The sequence below is a fragment of the Solanum verrucosum genome, unplaced genomic scaffold (genome assembly GCF_900185275.1).
Source record: "Solanum verrucosum unplaced genomic scaffold, falcon-dt-bn FXZP01000079.1, whole genome shotgun sequence".
Classification (NCBI taxonomy): domain Eukaryota; kingdom Viridiplantae; phylum Streptophyta; class Magnoliopsida; order Solanales; family Solanaceae; genus Solanum; species Solanum verrucosum.
The window spans coordinates 4,750,990-4,770,899 of NW_026020368.1; the positions used below are offsets into that span (position 1 = coordinate 4,750,990).

The following is a 19,910-nucleotide window of genomic DNA, read 5'->3' on the forward strand; positions in this document are numbered from 1 at the left end:
TTTTGTCAATTAAATCAAATTTGTCTTTAATGTTATTACGTAAATAGGTATTACTTAAACTAATCACTTCGCAACAAAATTAATAATGACATTATCCAAATTAGTTACATATGGAATAAACATTCTCCATCTTCAACTCTACGATTGTGAATTTTGAGCCATGAAGTAAAAAAAAAAAAAAAAAAAGCTCTTACAAATGTAAAATAAAAAAATTATAAAAGGATGAAGGGGGAAGAGAGAATATTTCATTGGAATATTCTTTATTTACATAGTATATATTAGGAAAAATTATGTGTATAAGCAAATATATACTAGCTAATTAGTTAACATAACTATAGTTTACTTTAATTATAATTCGCGATCTACTTTTAGCTATAATTACGCGGCTCAACTTTTTTGTTTTGTATAATTCGGAATTTGTATAACTTTTGTATAATTCGAAATTTGTATAACTGTTTACACTTCTGATGTTTGTAATTGTATAAATTCATTATTTCGAGTTTGTACAAAAATAACTGATTTATACAAATGTACCCGCAAATTATACAAACCTGCAAATTATACAAATCCATGAATTATACAAACGAAACAGCTTAAACTGTAACTATAATTCGTAAATATGCAAACTATAACTATAAAGCATAATTAAATTTATTATAATGGGAGAAAGTTCCTACATATTATAATTTTACATTCCCAAAAGGATATTTTATTTACATGCAGACCAAGTAAATAAGCATGCCAACTTGGTAGTCTAGCTATCAACCGCTTGTCAATTTGTCACTTTTCTTCAACGCCCCTTATTCTGCCACGTGTTCAAAGTGCAAAGGTACAACGCATTCATCAAATAATATCGTGCAACCGTATTATTATCCCCCACCTTAAAGTCACTATTACAGTTGTCTCAAATTTTAAAAAGGAAAAATTGTATATAATAACAAACTATTAATTTAAATGAAATGCTATAAATATAATTTAATTTAATTGTACCTCATAGCAAATTGTTGTTATTTCACCTCTCTCCTGGTGAATCTCGCTCTCTACTCTCGTTCTCTTCCTCGCCTCTCTCGTTTTTTATACAAACGCAAGTGTATAAAGTGTGTTTATGTTTGTATAAAGCGAAAGAAAATTGTATATATACATATATTTTCGTTCTCCTCTCTCCCCTCTCCCAGATCTCGCTCGCCACTCTCTCAGATCTCGCTCTCTCACTTTATACAAAAAACGAAAATTGTATAAAATGTGTTTGTGTTTGTATAAAGCGAGAGAAAATTGTATATATACATATATTTCCGTTCCCCTCTCTCCCCTCTCCCTGATCTTGCTTGCCACTCTCCCAGATCTTACTCTCTCACTCGCCTCTCACACTTTATACAAAAACGCAAATGTATAAAATGCGTGAAAATTGTATATATACATATATTTTCGTTCCCCTCTCTCCCCTCTCCCAGATCTCGCTCGCTCACTCGCTTCTCTCACTTTATACAATTGATCTTTTTGTATATGTATACCAAAGAAGATTATACAACTGCTTTTTTTTTGTATATGTATAGCGAAATATATATATTTATGTTTGCTATGGAGCGCAATTATGCAAATTTTGCTATAACATTCAAATATGAATTTTGTGTTTGCTATATGTGAAAGTTGTTCTTTTAAAAAAGACATATTAACTTTGCAACCGTTCTATTATTCCATTAAATAATTTTGAACAGATATTATTATATCACTTTTCAATCAGCCTCATATTTTAAGAAGCAAGTGTGTTCATACACCAATCATTACATGACACGTGTTAATTTAATTAAAATATAATTTTTTTTCATTTTAAATTTTTTCTTTATTTCTCTCTCTCTTACTTTTTTACTCATCATCCACCCCACTTTCAAGTGAGATCCATCCCTCCATTTTTCTTTCTTTTTCTTCTCCTCCCACCCTCACCCCACTCCTACGTCAAGTTGAGCCCCTCTCCCATTTTTTTATTTTCTTTTTCTTCTTCTTCTCCTATCAAATTCTTTATTTCAGTGATTTTTTTATAAAAAAGAATTCATACTATTTTCTAGACTTTATTGATAACAAAACTAATTATTTTTCTAAGAAAATTTAAAATTTTGAAGGTATCATCAATTAATCCTTTTCATATAACTTCAAAATTAGAAATGATAATTTTAAAAGAATCAATGAATTCCCCGAAAATTGAAAGAACTTAGTTAAAATCGGATAAAAAAACTATATGATACTTCCTAATCATCTTGAAATCTAATGGGTTTATCAAATTGTTCAAAATATAAGAAAGTATTTGGATAAAGTTTTAAAAACATAGAGAGTAAAACTAATAGTAGTAAAAAAAGTAAGGTGAAGTTGTAGTAAAAATGGTGATATTGAAGTGACAAACTTCAATGGAGGTGACAATGAATTTTTGAAGAAGAACGAAAGAGAAAAAATAACAATGAAAAAAAAAGTGACAATAATAAGAAAAATAAGAAAATATATTTTATAATAAAATACTTGTAAAAATAAAATTATATTAGTTATTTTAGATTGATCACTCTCTTTGAGAGAGTGCACACACTCTCTATGCTAGGAGTATAAAAAATATCGTAATAATATCAGTTCAAGATTGTTTATTAGGGTAATAGGACGGAATAGTTAATGTGTCTTTTTGAAAATTCGAAATAAGTTCATGTGTCATTTTATGTCTTTCCTCTTAAAATATCACAAAAAACATATTATAAGATGTTTTTTTCTTTGTTATAAATAATATTTTATTTTGAATATAATGTTTGTATGGGAGCAGGGTTTACCTTTCAAAATATATTCTCTAATGTGGAGGATATGATTTAAAAGGATTTCAATTGAAGAACTCTTGGTTAGAAGTAGGATAGCATATCACATAAAGTATTGTTGTAGTAATATTTTTTTTATTTTATTTTTTGGTAAAATTGTTGTAGTAATATTATCACTCCAGTGTCATTTAACCATTTAGTTTGTATTATTTTTTTATGCTAACTATTTCTGTAAGTTGTTTGTAGGGTTACAAATAAATATGGTTATAGTCTAGTAAATTATGGCATTGGTTCAAATGTTTTTTGCATCAGAAATGGATAAGGAGATTTGGTTTATGTTGAAGCTTACAAAATTGAGTTTTGCTCTGCATTAGAGGTTGAAGTAAAAGGGGTTTATTATATTGCATTTGTCATAATATCTTCCCTGTAATTATGAAAATTGGTTCTTTAATCATTAAGACGATTTTGGATGAAATTTGGGAGGTGCCTTGAGTTATTTCAATAGATATTAGTGGAATTATGGGTGAACATGGATGTGATAATAGTTCATACATTTCAAGAAGGAAACAAGCTCGCAAATTATTTAACTAACATGGTTGTTAATTTTGCAGGCAGAAGTTCCATTCATTTTGATCATACCAATGATCTGCAAAAACTATTCTACAGTTGGATAAGCAAGGAAAACCAAGTATACGAATCAAGAAAGGCCAAAACAATAATCTTTTTAGACCACCAAGATAAAGCAAAAAAAATGAAAGAAACAATCAAAACTAAAATTTGTCAGTCAGATGTACATGGGCTGCCTGTTTTTGTAAATGTTAAAAGGGTTACCTCGGTCAGTGAACATGGAGGAGGGTGTTGATCTTGGACATTATTTGAGGAAGTTATATCAATTTCTCGGAGCTCAACCTACACAAGACATGGACAAGATTAACATCAGCCTCAGAATGACCATGTTAAGGAGTATTTGGTAGAAGAAGGGACATATTTGGAGGTGTTATGGTTTAAGTCAAGTTGGGACCTGAAGAAGTCTTCAAAGGGGTTGATTTCATGACAATAGTGAGACATGGCAAATGCCAAATGAAATACACCCAAGCTCTTGGACCATTGCTTCGTCGTCGTTAATCTAGTTAAGGCGTATCAGAGTTTTCACTGGATTCGACAAGGATGAAGACACGCGTGAGTTTTTAGGTGTTTCTTTTCTCAGATATCTTATTCTTAGTTGTTTTTGTCTCTATTTGTTCTTTTTCCCTTTCTTTGTGTTTGTCTATTTTTTGAGCTTGAGCTTTTAACTTAAGTCTATTTTGACCGTTCTTTTTGTTTTAATAAAATGGACTAATTGTGTACAATCGATTTTTAATTGTGTGTTGAAATAACTTCAACGAGATTGTTGTAGGTCACATTATCTTAATAGTATTTCATCGATTCTATAATCTTCGTAATTAGTATCTAAAATTCATGAACCCAAATATCTCAACAATTTAATTATACTGACCATCGTGAAAGAACTCACAATATCAAAAAGTAAAGAAATAAAATTGATTTATTGGCCAGAAGAAAAAGTATACAATTATTCTTGTTCTGCTAAAGGAATTATACGAATTTCATAGTTTTGAAAAATTTCATAACATTGATATGCTGAAAGATGCTCCAAAACTTTTAGAGTAGTCAATTACTTATGAATTACTACTTTAATTAAGGAAATTAATTACAAACATTTAATTAACATGTATCTATGTTTTGACAATTCCTTGGATACATGTATCCAATCAATGAAATTTGGTACAAAAGTAATATTCAAAACTATCATAAATGCTAATAATTAGGATTTAATTAGTGAGATTTATGCTATTTGGCCTAATTTTTTTTATGTAATATTTGATTTAAAAAAATAAATTGTAAACACTTATTTTAAAACTAAATTGAAAAAAGTCATAAAATCAATATCTCTAACTTACTTTTGACTTGCGAGTCATAAGCTAAAAATTTGTCCAAATGGGCTTTAAGGCATTGGATTGCAACTAGAGGTCTATTCAAGAATCAATCGAAAACTGCAATGTGCAATTAAGGCATTTTTTATGTTTTAAGCAACTACAATATAAAATTGCTAAGTTGTAGTTTCGTCATATTAGCTATATTTTGAATGGAGTAGAAGATTTACTTTGTTTGATAAGGTTTTGGGGATTGTTCTTTTGCATCTCTCTTTGAACATTTTTTTGGATTGATCAAGTATCGTGTTGGATATTCAATATGTGAGTTTATGCTATTTTTTCTTTTTTTTTTAGTCTACATTTCTTGGGTTGATTGATCAAGTAACGAGTGGGGTATTCAATGTGTGAGTTTATGTTACTTTATGTCTTCTTCTGTCTAAAAGTTTTCTTAGGGGTGTTCACAAAAAAATCGAATCAAATGAAACTAATTTAAAGAAAAAAAATCAATATCTTTTAGTTTGATTTGGTTTTGATTTAAAAATCGACATAATTGATTTTTGTCTTAAGAAAACAATAATTATTTTTTGAACCAAATAGATTATATGTAATAATCCAAGTATTTTCCTTTAATTCTAGTTTGATTTGTAATTTTTATTCTGATAATGTTAATTATCAATTTCCTGTTCAAGATGCACAATTTTATTATATTTTTAGAAATAGCTAAAATTCATGGACACAACATACAAATTTTGAAAGAAAGCTAGATGGATAACTTGATTAATATAATGCATACATATATATTTTTTTTCTTATTTAGCAGTGTTATATTGAAATGTAATCAATCTAAAACGTACTTAAAAGTATATTATCATATTTTATATTCAAAAAGACAAAAAAATAACTCAAAAAAACTCGATAAAAATTGATCGACTTAATTGGTTTGATTTGATTCCAACATTTAGAAAATTAGTTTAATTGATTTCATTTTTTTAGTGAAAAATCAAACTGCGAATACCCTAACGCTTCCGTTCTATTTCTAGTCATGGTAATCCTATCTTATTTAATTTCATGTCTATTTTATTGCTTCTACCGTTCCATGTATTTAATTCATATTATTTGATATTTGAGCTTGGATTAGTGAGTTCCTACCTACATGCATTGTCTAAGATTTGATTTTAATCTGGTGCAAAGTCAATAGCACCAAAGCTTTCGAGTTAGAAATTTCCAGTTATAAACAAATGTAACGAAGTCACCTTCATTCTCGATTTCTATTGCGATGCAGGAGTGTATCATTATAAAGTAAAAATCACAATTAAAGTCCATTCAAATCAAAGGACGTTCTAGCGTGCATTATGCCAACATGTCCCATCACCAACTCTAGTTAAGAAGTTGAGTCACCCTTTTTTTTCCTCCAGAAATTGTATAGAATAAAGAATGAGATAGTCTATATCTTGCTTGATTGACCCTAATAACATGATCGATCTAACGGAGATCCCTTTCTAGATCTATGAAAAGCCGAACCAAATGTGAATCCTAGGTATAGGCAAGGGTGGGAGGGATGAGAGAGTAACCTGGCGTGGGGGGCAAAGGTAAGAACATCCTAGCAAAGCAAGCTCGACAGGGTATGATGAAAAGCTCTCAACAAGATTATCGTTCCAACTCGATTGATCAACATTTCCCTCTTTGTGATAACTGAGAAGCATTCTAAATACTTTTCGACAAGGAGAGAGTTCCAACAAAAACACAATCTTCTACAACGGAAGCTAACGTGGATGTTCCACCGGCATCGGGGTTCGAAGGTCATGATCATTGGATCCAATCTCCTTCATTCTGATCTTATTGGTTGTTCAACGGATATAAGAGCAAGAAAGTTTCGACTCAATTAAATTAAAAACTAACATTCTGATCTTCTAAAATTAAATATTTTAAGTACTTTCTAAGTATATCTTTTTTATAATTTGTTTTAATAAAATAAGATAAAAGGTGCTCATTTTTTAGTAAATATATAGTAAAGGATTAAAGTTGCTAAGTCTTGATTAAGGACCACTTTAATAAATCAACTCAAACTACAATTTTTTTTCATTTTATTACAGTAGGGTTTATGCTCTATAAGTTTGTCGCTCTTCACATTCCTCCTCCTTTGAACAACTATGGCTAAACACAAAGAAAAGAAGAACCTAGAGGACCAAAACCCTAGCGAAGTAGAAGGCAAAATGGGCGAATCGACTAAGAAGAAGACGAAGAAGAAGAAGAAGAAGGAGACGCATACTGTCACAATGGAAACCATCGCTGAAAATCCTAATAATATTTCTCCGATTGTTGGTTATTTTCCGTCAGGTTATGACCCTTTAACGAACAACAACGACGGTTTTGAGGAATTGAGTACTAAGTTATATAGGAATGCTAAAAGGAATAATCGGTTACAGCTTGTGGTGAGCCCTAATGGGTCACAGGTCGATTTTGTTGGGACTAATTATTCTGGCGAGGCGACGTCTGCTCAATTGTGTACTTACTCGCTTGGGATACTGGATAAGGAAACTCAAACTCTCAAGATTGTTCCTATTGCAGCTAACAAGGTAATTTTTTTGGTTGATTGGAATGTATTGTATCATGGGAATTGTTTATGTTTTAGTGTGCAAGGTAGATTTGTTTTCTCTCTGGTTATTGTGTTTGATTGGTGAGTAAAAGAAGCTAGTTTATTTGAGGATTTATCCCTGTTGCAGCAAACAAGGTGAATTTGATTCCGAAGGTTAGTATAATTGATTGGTGAGTTAGAAGGCAGGAACTTTTGCACCAAAGGTGTAGCTTAGTGGTCGATGAATTGAGTTGAGAATTCTCAGGTTCAAACCCCTATAGAGACAAAAAAAAACACTAGGTGATTACCTTTCATCAGTCCTAACCCTACATGTTGGCCGGGACACCTCGGTTATCAAAAAAGGAACTTTTTCATAGAAATATTCACTATTATAATAAACAAAGTAAATGGCTCTGAAGGATTTGATTGGTGAGAGTTAAAAGAAGGTATTTTGCTACTTCGTCTATAACTGGGCAGAGTAAGTTTTGTCAATTGGCTCCTTCGTCTGATTTTATGTAGATGTTAATAAAGAATGGAATCATTTTTGCATTATTATGTTCTTTTCTTTTCTCAAATCCACTTGAATGAAAATAAAATCAAATCCCAGCCACAGCAGCTGATATATTATTAGATTAACACAGCAATCAAATGATGGTGTGAATATGTTACGGTATGGCTGGTTCTAGTCTTATAATTATCAAAATTGAATGTCCACTTGAACTATGATTGGATGGAATGTTTATTGTAATTGATCCATATCATTCTTTTAGTTTTTCTTGAATGTGATCATAAAACAGGGAGTGTTATGTGTTGCTAATTTGTTTGCTCAAGGGTTCTTGCAAAGGAAGCTTCAGTGAGCTTACCATTTTGAAATGCTTAAAACTGGAGAGTATTCTACTTTACACATAAACTCAGTTTGTTCTCTAACCAATAGTTTTGATATTATCTAGGCTATCATACATAGCTTGGGTGATCTCGTATATCCTGATTTTCATTAACTTTAAGTAGATGATGAGTGTAATAGCTGTTTCAATATCTTATTCTCTTTCATATTTGTTGGCTTACGATCACAGATAATTAGGTTGGAACCTAGAGTTAGAGGGTTAGAAGTGCAGGAAACTGAAGATCCAGATACTGCCAAGCAAGAAATCACTGCAGAAGAGAGGAATGACAAAATGAGAGAATTAACTCAAAAGTACACATCAAAGAAGTCTATACGACAGGTATGCTCCTCCCATTTTCCGTAATCCTTAACCGACATAAAGAACATTGTGGATTCTCTACTTTTCAGTTGCTTGAAATTCGTAGATTTTATTTTAATGACAAAGATAAATCGTTGAAGAGAAAAAGTTGGTCTATCTATCTGTATATATTATTATAAAAGCAAGAACCCCAAATTGAAAAGTTAAATTCCCTAAATACCATTCTAATAAAGCTACTTAAGCGAAATACCCTTCTGTCATAATTAACTAACCTTTCCTAGTTTCTATTTGGTCTTCAACGTCATGTCTTTAGGCATCTCTAATATGCTGTCCTCGGCAAGAGCTGTGCCGTTTAGTTCCGTCTTTAGAAATCAATTCCCCCATGTCTATCTTCTCAATTTCATCTTCTCCATTTTTTCTTAAGAAGTAACAAAGTTTCATCTTCTCTATTATCGACTTCAGATTCGGTGTCTTCGTATTCTTTCACCAAGCAGCTGTCTTCCCTTTTCACTTTTCTTACCCATTTTGTGTACTTGATCATCAGAACTTCGGTGCTGCTCTATTTGTTCTGTTTATTTTTCCCGGTTAAATCCTTGTAGATATCTATCTCCAAATTATTAACTTGTAAGTTCCTTTATTGTTTACTTAGCAGAAAACATTCTTATCCGTTGAAACTTCTATGAATCACTGGTATGTATATTATCAATCGTGGTGTTCTTTTTTGGTTGGGGGTATTCTTAAGTTTAATCAAACATTAGTTTTACGCAATTTAACGCTCATCGGTGAGAAATCTCACTCTCCAAGCACAAGTACTGAGATCACCTAGCATAGTTACTTCTTTACATAAGTCTTCATCATGAGGTGTATATATCCTGCACATTTCTCTTAAAGAACTCTGTTGTATGTAGCAGATTATTAACTTTTGATCAAAATTCTTCCTGAAGACTTAACAGTTCGTTCTATAGTCTCACAGATACCTAATGTTATATAATTGATAAAATAATCAGGGGGCCATCACTAGTGCCTTTTGTGTCCTAATAGTCTCCTAGTGGCGAAACAGAGATTTGTCTGATTGAACATTATAGCATGATGATAAAAGAGCTCTGCATCAGTCGAGCCCGATTTTTTTCTGCAGTTATATTGCCAAAGTCATCTATTTTAGTCCTTGAGTTATTTTTTAAATCTCTTTTTCCCCATGTCACTCGACTGAGCATATTTAACCTTCAATTAAATCAACCGTGTTTAGTCCATGAAGATAACTAAACTAACGGAACTAATAAAACTTAACAGCAGACTCATCAATTATGAAAACAAAAACAAGTAAAAATTTAGATGTATTTGGACCTTGGGTTCAACTTCATGTGCTATTGGAACCTATCCATTGAGATGCTGATGAGGGTGAGACTTCCATTACTACAGATCTTGTGAGTGAGCTTAAAGGTAGCCTGATCTTGCTCCACTCCTTGTTAATGACATTAGGGGTCTCCATAAAGCAAAGCGGCAGAGGTGGTTAATGGTGGCGTCGGATGATTGTTGATAGAGTGGTGGTGAAATTATCCATATAAAAATTCCACTGAATGATATTAAGGGTGTGTTCGGTATGAAGGAAAATCTTTTCTTGAAAAATGTTTTCTAGAAAATATGTGGATTTTATCCTTGTCAAAAAAGGAAGATGTGAATTTCCTATTTATTTTTTTGTGTTCAGTAGGTAAGCAAACACTATTATACTATAAGCATTTGTATATAATTTAGACAAATACATGAGAGATGGGGTAGGGAGGTAAGGGTGTGGGACGGTGGGGATGAGGGCTATAGGGAGTGGGGTTGAAGATATACAATCAATGTTTAATGTCACTAGTAGAGCTTGCTTTCTCTACTTTTATTAGGGAACTCATTTTCCTCATTTTTAAGGAGTTTGTTTTCCTAGGTAAATGTTTTTCCAAATATTTGACCAACCGAACATGGGAAAATTGGAAAATATTTTCTGGAAAATGTTTTCCTTTGTACCGAACACTCCCTAAGATTTTGTTCAAGATCTTAATGATTAAGACCTATTTAGACCAAATAAGTGCGAATCTTAATGTAAACAAATGCACTAATGACCTAAGATATGGAGACCTTTGTTAAGTTTAAACAAATGAGGCCTAAGATATCATGCTTTAAAGAATCTTTGAAATTATTGAATGGCCAGAGTATCCGGAGCAGCTTTCAGAGTGGTTGAGCATTTGTAAGGAACTGGTATCTACAAGTAGTCTTTTCTTAAACATGCTTAAAAGTTGTAAGATTGAAGAATAGAGTTGCATTTGGATTTAAAATCAGTGAGGCTACTGTACAAACTCCAACAATTTCATTTTGACATCCCTACATCATCTCGATTCTTGTGAAGTGTCATGGAAACGCTTAATGGACTCTATTAATTTGTCTTGCAATGATTACCAAAGTTTATTACAAAGAATGTTGGGTGTAATTTTGTGACTTTATAGACGATGAATGAGGTTTTTAACTTGGAAAATACACCTTCTTTTTCTTACTATAAAAGTGGGGACTCCAAATTAAAAGGTTATTTGTTTCTTAATCTATGTGTATCTTTGTTTTATTCAATTGTGGGAAAAGCAAAGCTGGCTGTCATTGTTAGCTATATCTTCCGAATAAGTACATGACCATGTAGAAGAAAGAGCAGATAAATTTGTCATCAATCTTTCGTAATAGTGTTGCCTTTTTTATATAGTTCTGGTCTTTGCTTTCCAGGCTAGGAAGCTTGATTCCCTACGTCAACAAGAAGATACTGGAAATCAAGAGGAATTTGACAGGAATATAGCCGGAGCAATAAACAAAGAGGCTCTTGAAGTAGCTGTTGCCACAGACAGTGCTCGGAATATACCACCACATGATCTAGATGCCACAATACCCCAGTTGGCATATCCACTAGACAGGATTATTTCCAAAGGAGAGTGGGATTTTCTTTTGGATATTTTTGAACTTACGGAAGCTGGAGCAGAAATGACACCTGATCTTTATCCAAGCTTTGTTTGCAATAGATCCTACAAATTGGAACATATACAGGTACTAAATGCTTAAAATTGTATAATATCATCTTTTCCTTGTATTATCAGTGAACACTTGTCGTATTAGATCAACAGTTTCATATTTTCCTTATCTGGCGTGCCAAATTCACCTGCTTTGTTGTAGGATGAAGATGAGAAGAAAAGGCTGGCAGGCATATTTTCATTCATTACTCATCTTGTTAAGTTCAAGGATAAACATTCTATGGATGGTGTATCATCGGCAAAGCATCACAAGTTTCCTGGCATCTTGTCCCAGAAGTTCACTTCAATGTTTTCCATTTCAGATTCAAAAAGGCTGCCTGAAGAGAAAGTAACTCTTCTTATCAACTATGTGTTGGTGCTTACTCTCTTTGCTGATGATTTTCGTAGTGATCCATCTGATATAGCCAAAGATTTGAGAATTAATGCTGTAGCATTGCGGCCTTTCTATGAGTACTTAGGTTGCAAGCTTGTTCGTGAGAAAAACGTTGTGTTGGCTACTCTTCCTGTTCCACTTGTATTTCCAAGTGTAAGGAGAAAGAGAAGAAGGTAGATTCGGTTTTAACAGTAACCTCAGGCATTGAGAGCCCATGAAATACCAGCGTTCTCAGATTGTCAGTTTTGTCATATTTGTTTGCCATCAATTTTGAATACCTATGAACTGAAAGTTGAAACTTGAATTTCTGATATGAAAACTTGTAGTGCATGGTCTTTATATTACATTTGATTTGCAGTTTCTCCTGTTAAGATAGTCAGCACAAAAAATGAAACCTAGAGCACAAAATTATTAAAACGAGATTTGGACAAACAAGAAAAGAGAATATATATATATATATATATTGTTGATTATGGTGGAGAAGAAGAGGTAATTAAGTAATTGAAGCTTTGTGAGTGACGTTTCTTTCTTTAGAATTTTTAATCTTATATGAGATGGAGATGTGCAGATGGTTTCGAAGAGAGGATTAAGTGAATCCAATTAATCTTCTTAGGATCAAATTTGCTAAGCCGGCTTAGAGATACACAAAAACACAGTCCGATTTAGTGACGGGAAATTTTTCAAAATGTCAATATTTTAACATTTAATAGGATCCATTGTCAACACTTTCAATATTTAGTAAAAATGTCAAAAAAATAGTTTATTATGTATCTTAATTAAGTTTTTATTATTTGTTTTAATTGAAAGAATACAATTGTAAAATAACAGAAATGAGAAATTTAGGGGAGATAATAATTTTAAAAAGGAAAAATCGCTTAAAAGTCTCATCAGTTACAAAAATCAAAACTAAATACTTCATCGGCCACCCCATTGTTGATCAATTTTCTCATTATCGATATTCAAGATTCAATTGAAAATACTCAATCTCTGATCAATTTGTTTTGATTAAAATCTATTTTTTTTTTCTGTTTGATAAGATAGATTTGAACGAAATAGGACAAAAAAATTGTTGACAAGCAGCTTTGGACAAGGACTTTTCTGTTGGTTCAATAAAATTGGTGGAATACAAATTGGACCAGGTATTAGTTAATTGCTTCATCCTTAATCTGTTTCTAATTGATTATAATTTTGATATGAAATTTTTTACATAATTGTAAACTGTATCTATTTTCATTGTAAATTGTATGTATTATGAACAACATATGAATAATTAGTTTTGGTGGATTCGTTGAATTTTTTTGCTTGTTGAATACAAAAATAATAATGAATTGTTTGAAGACATATTTTTTTCATAGGCTGTTTGTTTTTAGTTTTTTGAATCAAATTGTATCCCTACGAAAAATAATAGAGCAGGTACAATTTTTTATGACAATTGTACTGTATTTTCGTTTATTTATTTGGATATTTGTTTTCTGTTTATTGAACAACATTGTATTTCTTATCGAAAAGGATATGATCAATATAATGTATTTTGTAAGTGCTAGATCTGAATACTATTTCAATATTTGTTTAGGATACATATATGTTGGCAGACTTCAAAAAGAATTGTAATGCATTTGAAACTGTTTAATTCAAAACAAGATAATATCACCATTCTAAATAAATAGTATTTTAACGTATATACAAATACATTCACGACACTTTGTGGTAAAGCTCAAGAAATGCTCGCTGAAAATGAAAAACGATCAGTACGTATGACAGTATATTGTGTTTTTTCATTTTATTTTGCATTTCATACATTATTCTATATCCCTGTAAAATTTGTATCATGCAATTTGATTTGATTTTATTTAACAGGTAGTTGCAATAAGTAATTATGTGCACAATGTTCATCATGAAGGTACAACATTTATTGTTTGCCTGGAAAGGAAAACTTGTACATGTAGGAGATTTCAAATGGATGAAATACCATGTTCGCATGCTTGGGCTGTTTTAAAGAAGAAATTTCTTGATCCTGAACCGTATTGTTCTGACCTTTATAAATCAAATACATCACTTGTTACATACAGTAATCTAATTACTCCATTATCTGATCGAATCGATTGAATGTACCTGGATATATAGAGAATGAAGTAGTGAGGCCACCAAAATTCAATAAACTATATCGCAGGCCATCAAAGAAGTTTCGTGATAAATCGTACAGTGAGCTATATGGGAAGAAGAACAAGAATTCTTGTATTACCTGTGGATGTAAGGGGCATAATAGGCGGTCATGCAGGAATAGACCACGCACTGAATAGTTAGATATGTTTGTATTTTTTTTGGAAAGTGTTGGATAATTTTGTTTGTCCTTATTTTATGTAATTGTTATTTTGATCATCTTTAATGAATATTATATTTCGAAATGTATTCAGATGCCAGTTTGTATTTGTCATTTATTATGTATTCCTTTTAATATATTACTTCGAACTGTCCTTGTGTAATTGACTTGCTTTTCTGAAAGTAACAGTGGATACAACTATATTGATCTGATAAGTCTTTAATTTATAAAATACAAGGTATATAATTACGAAGACTAAATACAAGATGATCAAGACGAACTACAAAACTATTCAAGTTCAGTATATGCAAAATGAATACAAAAAGTAAACTAACATCTGGTAATTAAAATACTAAAAAAATGTTGAGAAAGAACTATGATGAATAGAGAGACTGCATGAACATTAACAAATACATATTACAATTTGGTAATTTAGGTAAACTCATTATGACTTCAAATTTTAATTAAGATTGTATATGAATAATCGTGGCAACACAAATTGTATCCGTATTTGAAAGATTGTTAATGAATACGACCTATCTTAGTGTATTTGAAAGCATAACCATTTGTATTTAAATTCTCTATTGAGAGATACAACATACTACATATAGAATCAATGAAATAAAATAATATGTATCAAAACTTTTTAATGATAAATCAACACTTCATAAGATCAAAATGATGATTTTGCAGAATAAACTGCTACAAAAAATTTAATGTATAATAGACAAAATAGTTTAGAATAAAGAAAGATTAACAATACTACAAACTATTGTATTTCAATTGTTTCACTATCATCACGAGCTATCTGAGGCCTGTTATACCTTGGGGGTGCTTCACTATCACTAATGGCTCCGACATCATTCTTCTGTTGGCCATAGTTCCAAAGAAGTGTAGCGTATCTCGACCTTAAAAACATTACATCGAAGTTACAGGCTGGATTTCCTTGTCCATAAGACAACCACTCGGCATAAGCAAGCATATAAATACCACAATCCCTATGTGCATTAGGAGAAGAGAAAATAAAAATTCAATTACATAAATAAATGAGAATATTAAATTCAAAATAATACACCAACTTACAAGCTCCCATGTGTCTGTTGAGGTATGTTTTCAATGAAGGCTATCTCAAAGAACTCGTTCTCTTCTTGACTGAGAGATATATCTAATCCTCTGTTCAGTAAGAAGATCAGTCAGATGAGTTTTAATTTCATGGTTAACATAGCAATGAATGTGGAGTGGGGTGCATTCTTGGATAGATTTTTTGCAGGCAAAAGCAATTCCCCGCATAAATGAGTTTTGTAAGAAAAAACACTTAACTTGGCGAGGATATAAATAAAAAAAGTATGTCATAGTGTAAGTTAGAAACCACATCACAAAATACAAATTTATACCATAATGTAACTTATAATCCACAGTAGTCAGATACAATAATTATTAAGATCTAATGAATACACCAAATATGCCATACTGAATCTGAAAAATCATCACTGTTTGTTTAAAATGAGTACAAATGTATAAAGTTAATATGTATCTTAACCTGACTGGATACAAACAACACTCTTGCAATGCCCATAACTAGAAAATGATACACAGAGCATAATGAATACAAACATATGTAAATATAATAACTTGTAAAGCTCATAACACAACTACAACAAATATGCCATAATGAATACAAAACAATCAAATAATAAGGAGTGAATACAATCTTGAATATCATCACTATTTGTTTTAAAGGAATACCAATGTATAAGTTAATATGTATCTTTACTTAATTGGATACAAGCAATAGTCTTACAATGTCCATAACTAGAAAATGATATACAGAGCATAATGAATACAAAAACCTATAAGTACAGTAACATATAAAATCACACAACACAAATACAACAAATATACCATGATGACTACAAAACCATCCAATACGAATTCATTAATACAATCTAAAATAGCATCACTATCTAAAGTATAAAAATATCCTTAATTTACTGAATACATACCTGCTAGAATTATACCCTCCTGAATTCTATAAAGGAACACATACTGACTACTCGTTCCTATTTATTTGAATCTTAACAATAAATAATTTTGTATAACAACTTGCTCAACACTGTGTATTATTTATAAAACTTCAAATAACACAACGATTACAAACCTATGTAACCTAAGGAATTATAAACTCTAATTCCTAACTACCCAAGACAAAAAAAACCCAGGTTTAAGTCTTCTATCGTTCTTCAAGTTATTCAACTTGTCAAACGAAACCTACTCACAAACACTTGATTGTATTAAAAAACTCTTGATTACAATCATACAATATTTCTCTCAACTCGCAGCACTCCCTAAAATAGAAATCAAAACTCTCTCAAACTCTTGATCGTGTTTTGATATTTCTCTCAATGTAAGTGCACAAATCTTTCTAATGAAAATAACCCCCTATTTATAGATCGGAACTCCAGCAAGTCCTTGTTAGACTCAACTTTGTCTTTGCCTCTACAAAGCCTTGTTGAACTCAACTTGGACGCCTATTTTGTACTCAACTTCTTTCACAGAAAACTTATGCATAGTAGTTGTCCTACTTTACGTAGTTTTCCTTAATTGATTAGGAAAACATCCTTAATCGTGAACTCCTTCTTCTATACGTTTTTGACAAAGCACTTTTGTACCACACATGCACGACCTGTTCTATTCACTTTGCCATTCTTCAAAACTTAGAGACTTTAACAAATTCCCCCTTTTTGACTATGGCAAATTCTTTCTGCTTGCATCGAACAGGTAAACACATATGCACGCTTTCTTCTCCCTTTTGACATTAGGCAAAATAACTGAAAATAAAGAGATATCCATGCCACAAGCAATAATGTCATAACAAGCTATAACAAACAAAAACACACCAAACTGAGTCATTAGGTACATCACAGATCAGAAACAAAAACCATTATCCACAAAAATAGAAATGTCTACTACAGACTTGAAAAAGTGATGACCCAAAACACAAGACATAGCACAACCAAGCGGATATTTAGACAGATGGTGGTAAAGCAGAGGACGAGGAAAGGAAGTCTTTGGTTAGTAGTTCATAGAGATGCTTCAGACGATTGGAATTAGATAATCTCTCAGTATCAACGCAGCCTGAGTCTGAGCAAGCTCCTCTGTAAGCCTTGAATTTTGTTCAGCCAACCTAGCATGCTTCAATCCATAATCAATGTGCAAATATATTGCAGCAGAGTGAGAACCTTATAGTGCAGTAATTTTCTTATTCTTAGCAGTCAACGAGGCTCTCAACCGTTGCATAGGTGCATTTGCCCCTCTCTTTGTAGCAGATATAGTTTCATGATTCACAACCCCTAATACATCCTTAATTGTCTGAATCTGCCACTCTCTAACAGGAACACAAAAATGTTCAAACACCATACCAAGCCAGAACCCATACGCCAGTCCACGTTCCTTTTTATCAAACACACATAGACCATGCATATGACTGAGAATCAGGGCAGGTACGTTAATTTGGATCTTAGATAGCAACAACTCCATAAGAGTAAGATCCAAATAATTTGCCTCCGTTTTTTTTTGCTTTCGAGGTAGTACTATTTTATGCCCAACATCAAACAACAAACGATGCAAGGGTGGCATAGCTCCTTTATCAACTCTGGTATACTTATTCAGTGTAGGATCATTTGAGAATCGGTGACATATTTCAAGAGCAGAGATGTTACCCTCTAGAGGTGGCCAATTTCGCTTAACGTAGTGACCCCATCCATTATTTGGTACCCCGAGTATAGAGGATAAAATCTCAGCATTGAGGGTGAACGAAACACCACAAACAGTACTTGAAATTGACGTAGCAGACCCTGTTGCATTAAGGTAGAACTCTCTGGTTTCCTCTCTACCCATTTTACGCCTAAGGGTTCCTTGACTAAGTAGTTCAGTCCATCATTGGGCTTGCACAAGAGCCAGTAATTCACTCATCTCGTCACCCTCAAATCCAGTAATTACCTTACCCCTAATCACACTTCTTCTCCTAAAGGATAGTGCCCTAACAGAGTCAATTTCATAGATTTCTTTGGGACCAGATTCTTCTGGTTTAGATGTATTTCTTTTTCGTTTTCTACTCTTTTTGGGTTCAATAATGTCATCATCATCAATCTCTATAGGATTTGAAGGGAGAACAAACTTACGTTGCACCGGGCGAGTTTTCTTAGTCGACTTAGCAAGAAGCATTGCATCCTGAGTACGCTGTACAGATCGAGTCACTCGAACCGGAGCCTCCATTGATGGGTTAGAATTAAGACTGTCATAAGCATCTGGAAGAATCATAGCAATGGGTCGACAAAAGATTATACTCAGTCGTGTACAAAGTCTTTTAGAAACCAGCTGGACCAACGGAATATCATCGTCATCATCACAATAAGAATGAGCTTGTTCCTTTGAGGATATTTGTTCCCCCTCACTACGTGCCATCATTTCATCTCCTAAATCAGACCTCAAACTCTGGTTTCTTCTTTCCCCCTGAATTGATGCTTCTTCCATAAGAGGATATGCGAGATGGGTTATTCTGCAAGGGTCAATCAACATGACAACAGGTAATTTAAAGAGGTTTTCTGGATTTTCAAAGGGGATAAGGACAAGGTTTAAATTTGAGGGAGACACTATGATTTTGAAAATAGGGTTTGATGAATTTAGAAAAGAGACAAAAGAAGGAGAATGAGTTTCTGTAGAGAGTGAAAAAAAATAAAAAGGGTTTTTGATTTTTGAGAATGATTACCGGGAAGTGGAAGGGTTTTTGGAGAAGAGGAACATGTTGATTTGATGGAGAAGTCAGATTTATTTTGATTTTGGCGGTTTTTAAAAAAAATCCTTCTTACAGGTATTTAATGCGGGAACGGTTACCAGTGCACAAATCTTAATATTTTGGTCTCACTTAAATAAGTATAGTAGATATACCTTTTACTGTAGGATGATGATTTTTGAAGTCCAAATCCTTGAGTTCCTGATTACCTGAGAATGGTGAATTCGTTTAGTTAAAATTCGTTATGAGTATGAAAACTTTTAGTATAATAGTACATAATCAAGTGCCATAGTTTACTCTCGTGAGTAGAGATACTCAGGTGATCTTCATCATTCCTAATTCCAACCTGTTCCTTTCAAAATGTTCCCTTGATAATGTCTTTGTGAAAATGTCTGCAATTTGTTGTTCAGTGGCACAAAAATTCATGGAAATTTTCCCATTTTCTACATTGTCCCTTAAAAAATGATGACTAATATCTATGTGTTTAGTTCTATTATGTTGGATAGTATTCTTTGCAATGTTAATTGCGCTTGTGTTATCACAAAAAATTGGGACACACTTAATACTAAGACCAAAATCATTGAGTTGTTTTTTTATCCATAGTAGTTGAGCACAACACGAGGCTCCTGCTACATATTCAGCTTCCGCGGTGGATAGTGCAACTGAGTTCTGTTTCTTTGATCCCCATGAAATTAAACATGAACCTAGAAAGTGAGCCATGCCTGTGGTACTTTTTCTATCTGCTAAATAACCAACATAATCTGCATCGACATACCCTACTAATTCGAAGTTACTTCCCTTTGGATACCATAGTCCTGAATCAGTGGTTCCTTTTAAATATTTGAGAATTGTTTTAATAACTTGGAGATGAGATTCTTTAGGAC

General features: G+C 32.4%; 1 protein-coding gene across 1 annotated transcript; it reads left to right on the forward strand.

Annotated features, from left to right (window-relative positions):
• The first annotated feature begins 6,803 nt into the window (after positions 1-6,803).
• Positions 6,804-12,265, forward strand: LOC125838191 (uncharacterized). The gene is made up of 4 exons (XM_049517265.1): positions 6,804-7,293; positions 8,366-8,515; positions 11,243-11,557; positions 11,684-12,265. The coding sequence occupies exons 1-4, from the start codon at positions 6,868-6,870 to the stop codon at positions 12,089-12,091; spliced, it is 1,299 nt and encodes a 432-aa protein (XP_049373222.1). The 5' UTR covers positions 6,804-6,867; the 3' UTR covers positions 12,092-12,265.
• Positions 12,266-19,910: the final 7,645 nt, after the last annotated feature.

What these genes read in the sequence shown, in the direction of transcription:
- LOC125838191 (XM_049517265.1), top strand. Translation starts at nt 6,868, where the DNA reads ATGGCTAAACACAAAGAAAAGAAGAACCTAGAGGACCAAAACCCTAGC. An exon ending in TTCCTATTGCAGCTAACAAG is followed by an intron (nt 7,294 to 8,365) that starts GTAATTTTTTTG and finishes TTACGATCACAG; the next exon opens with ATAATTAGGTTGGAACCTAG. An exon ending in CAAAGAAGTCTATACGACAG is followed by an intron (nt 8,516 to 11,242) that starts GTATGCTCCTCC and finishes TTTGCTTTCCAG; the next exon opens with GCTAGGAAGCTTGATTCCCT.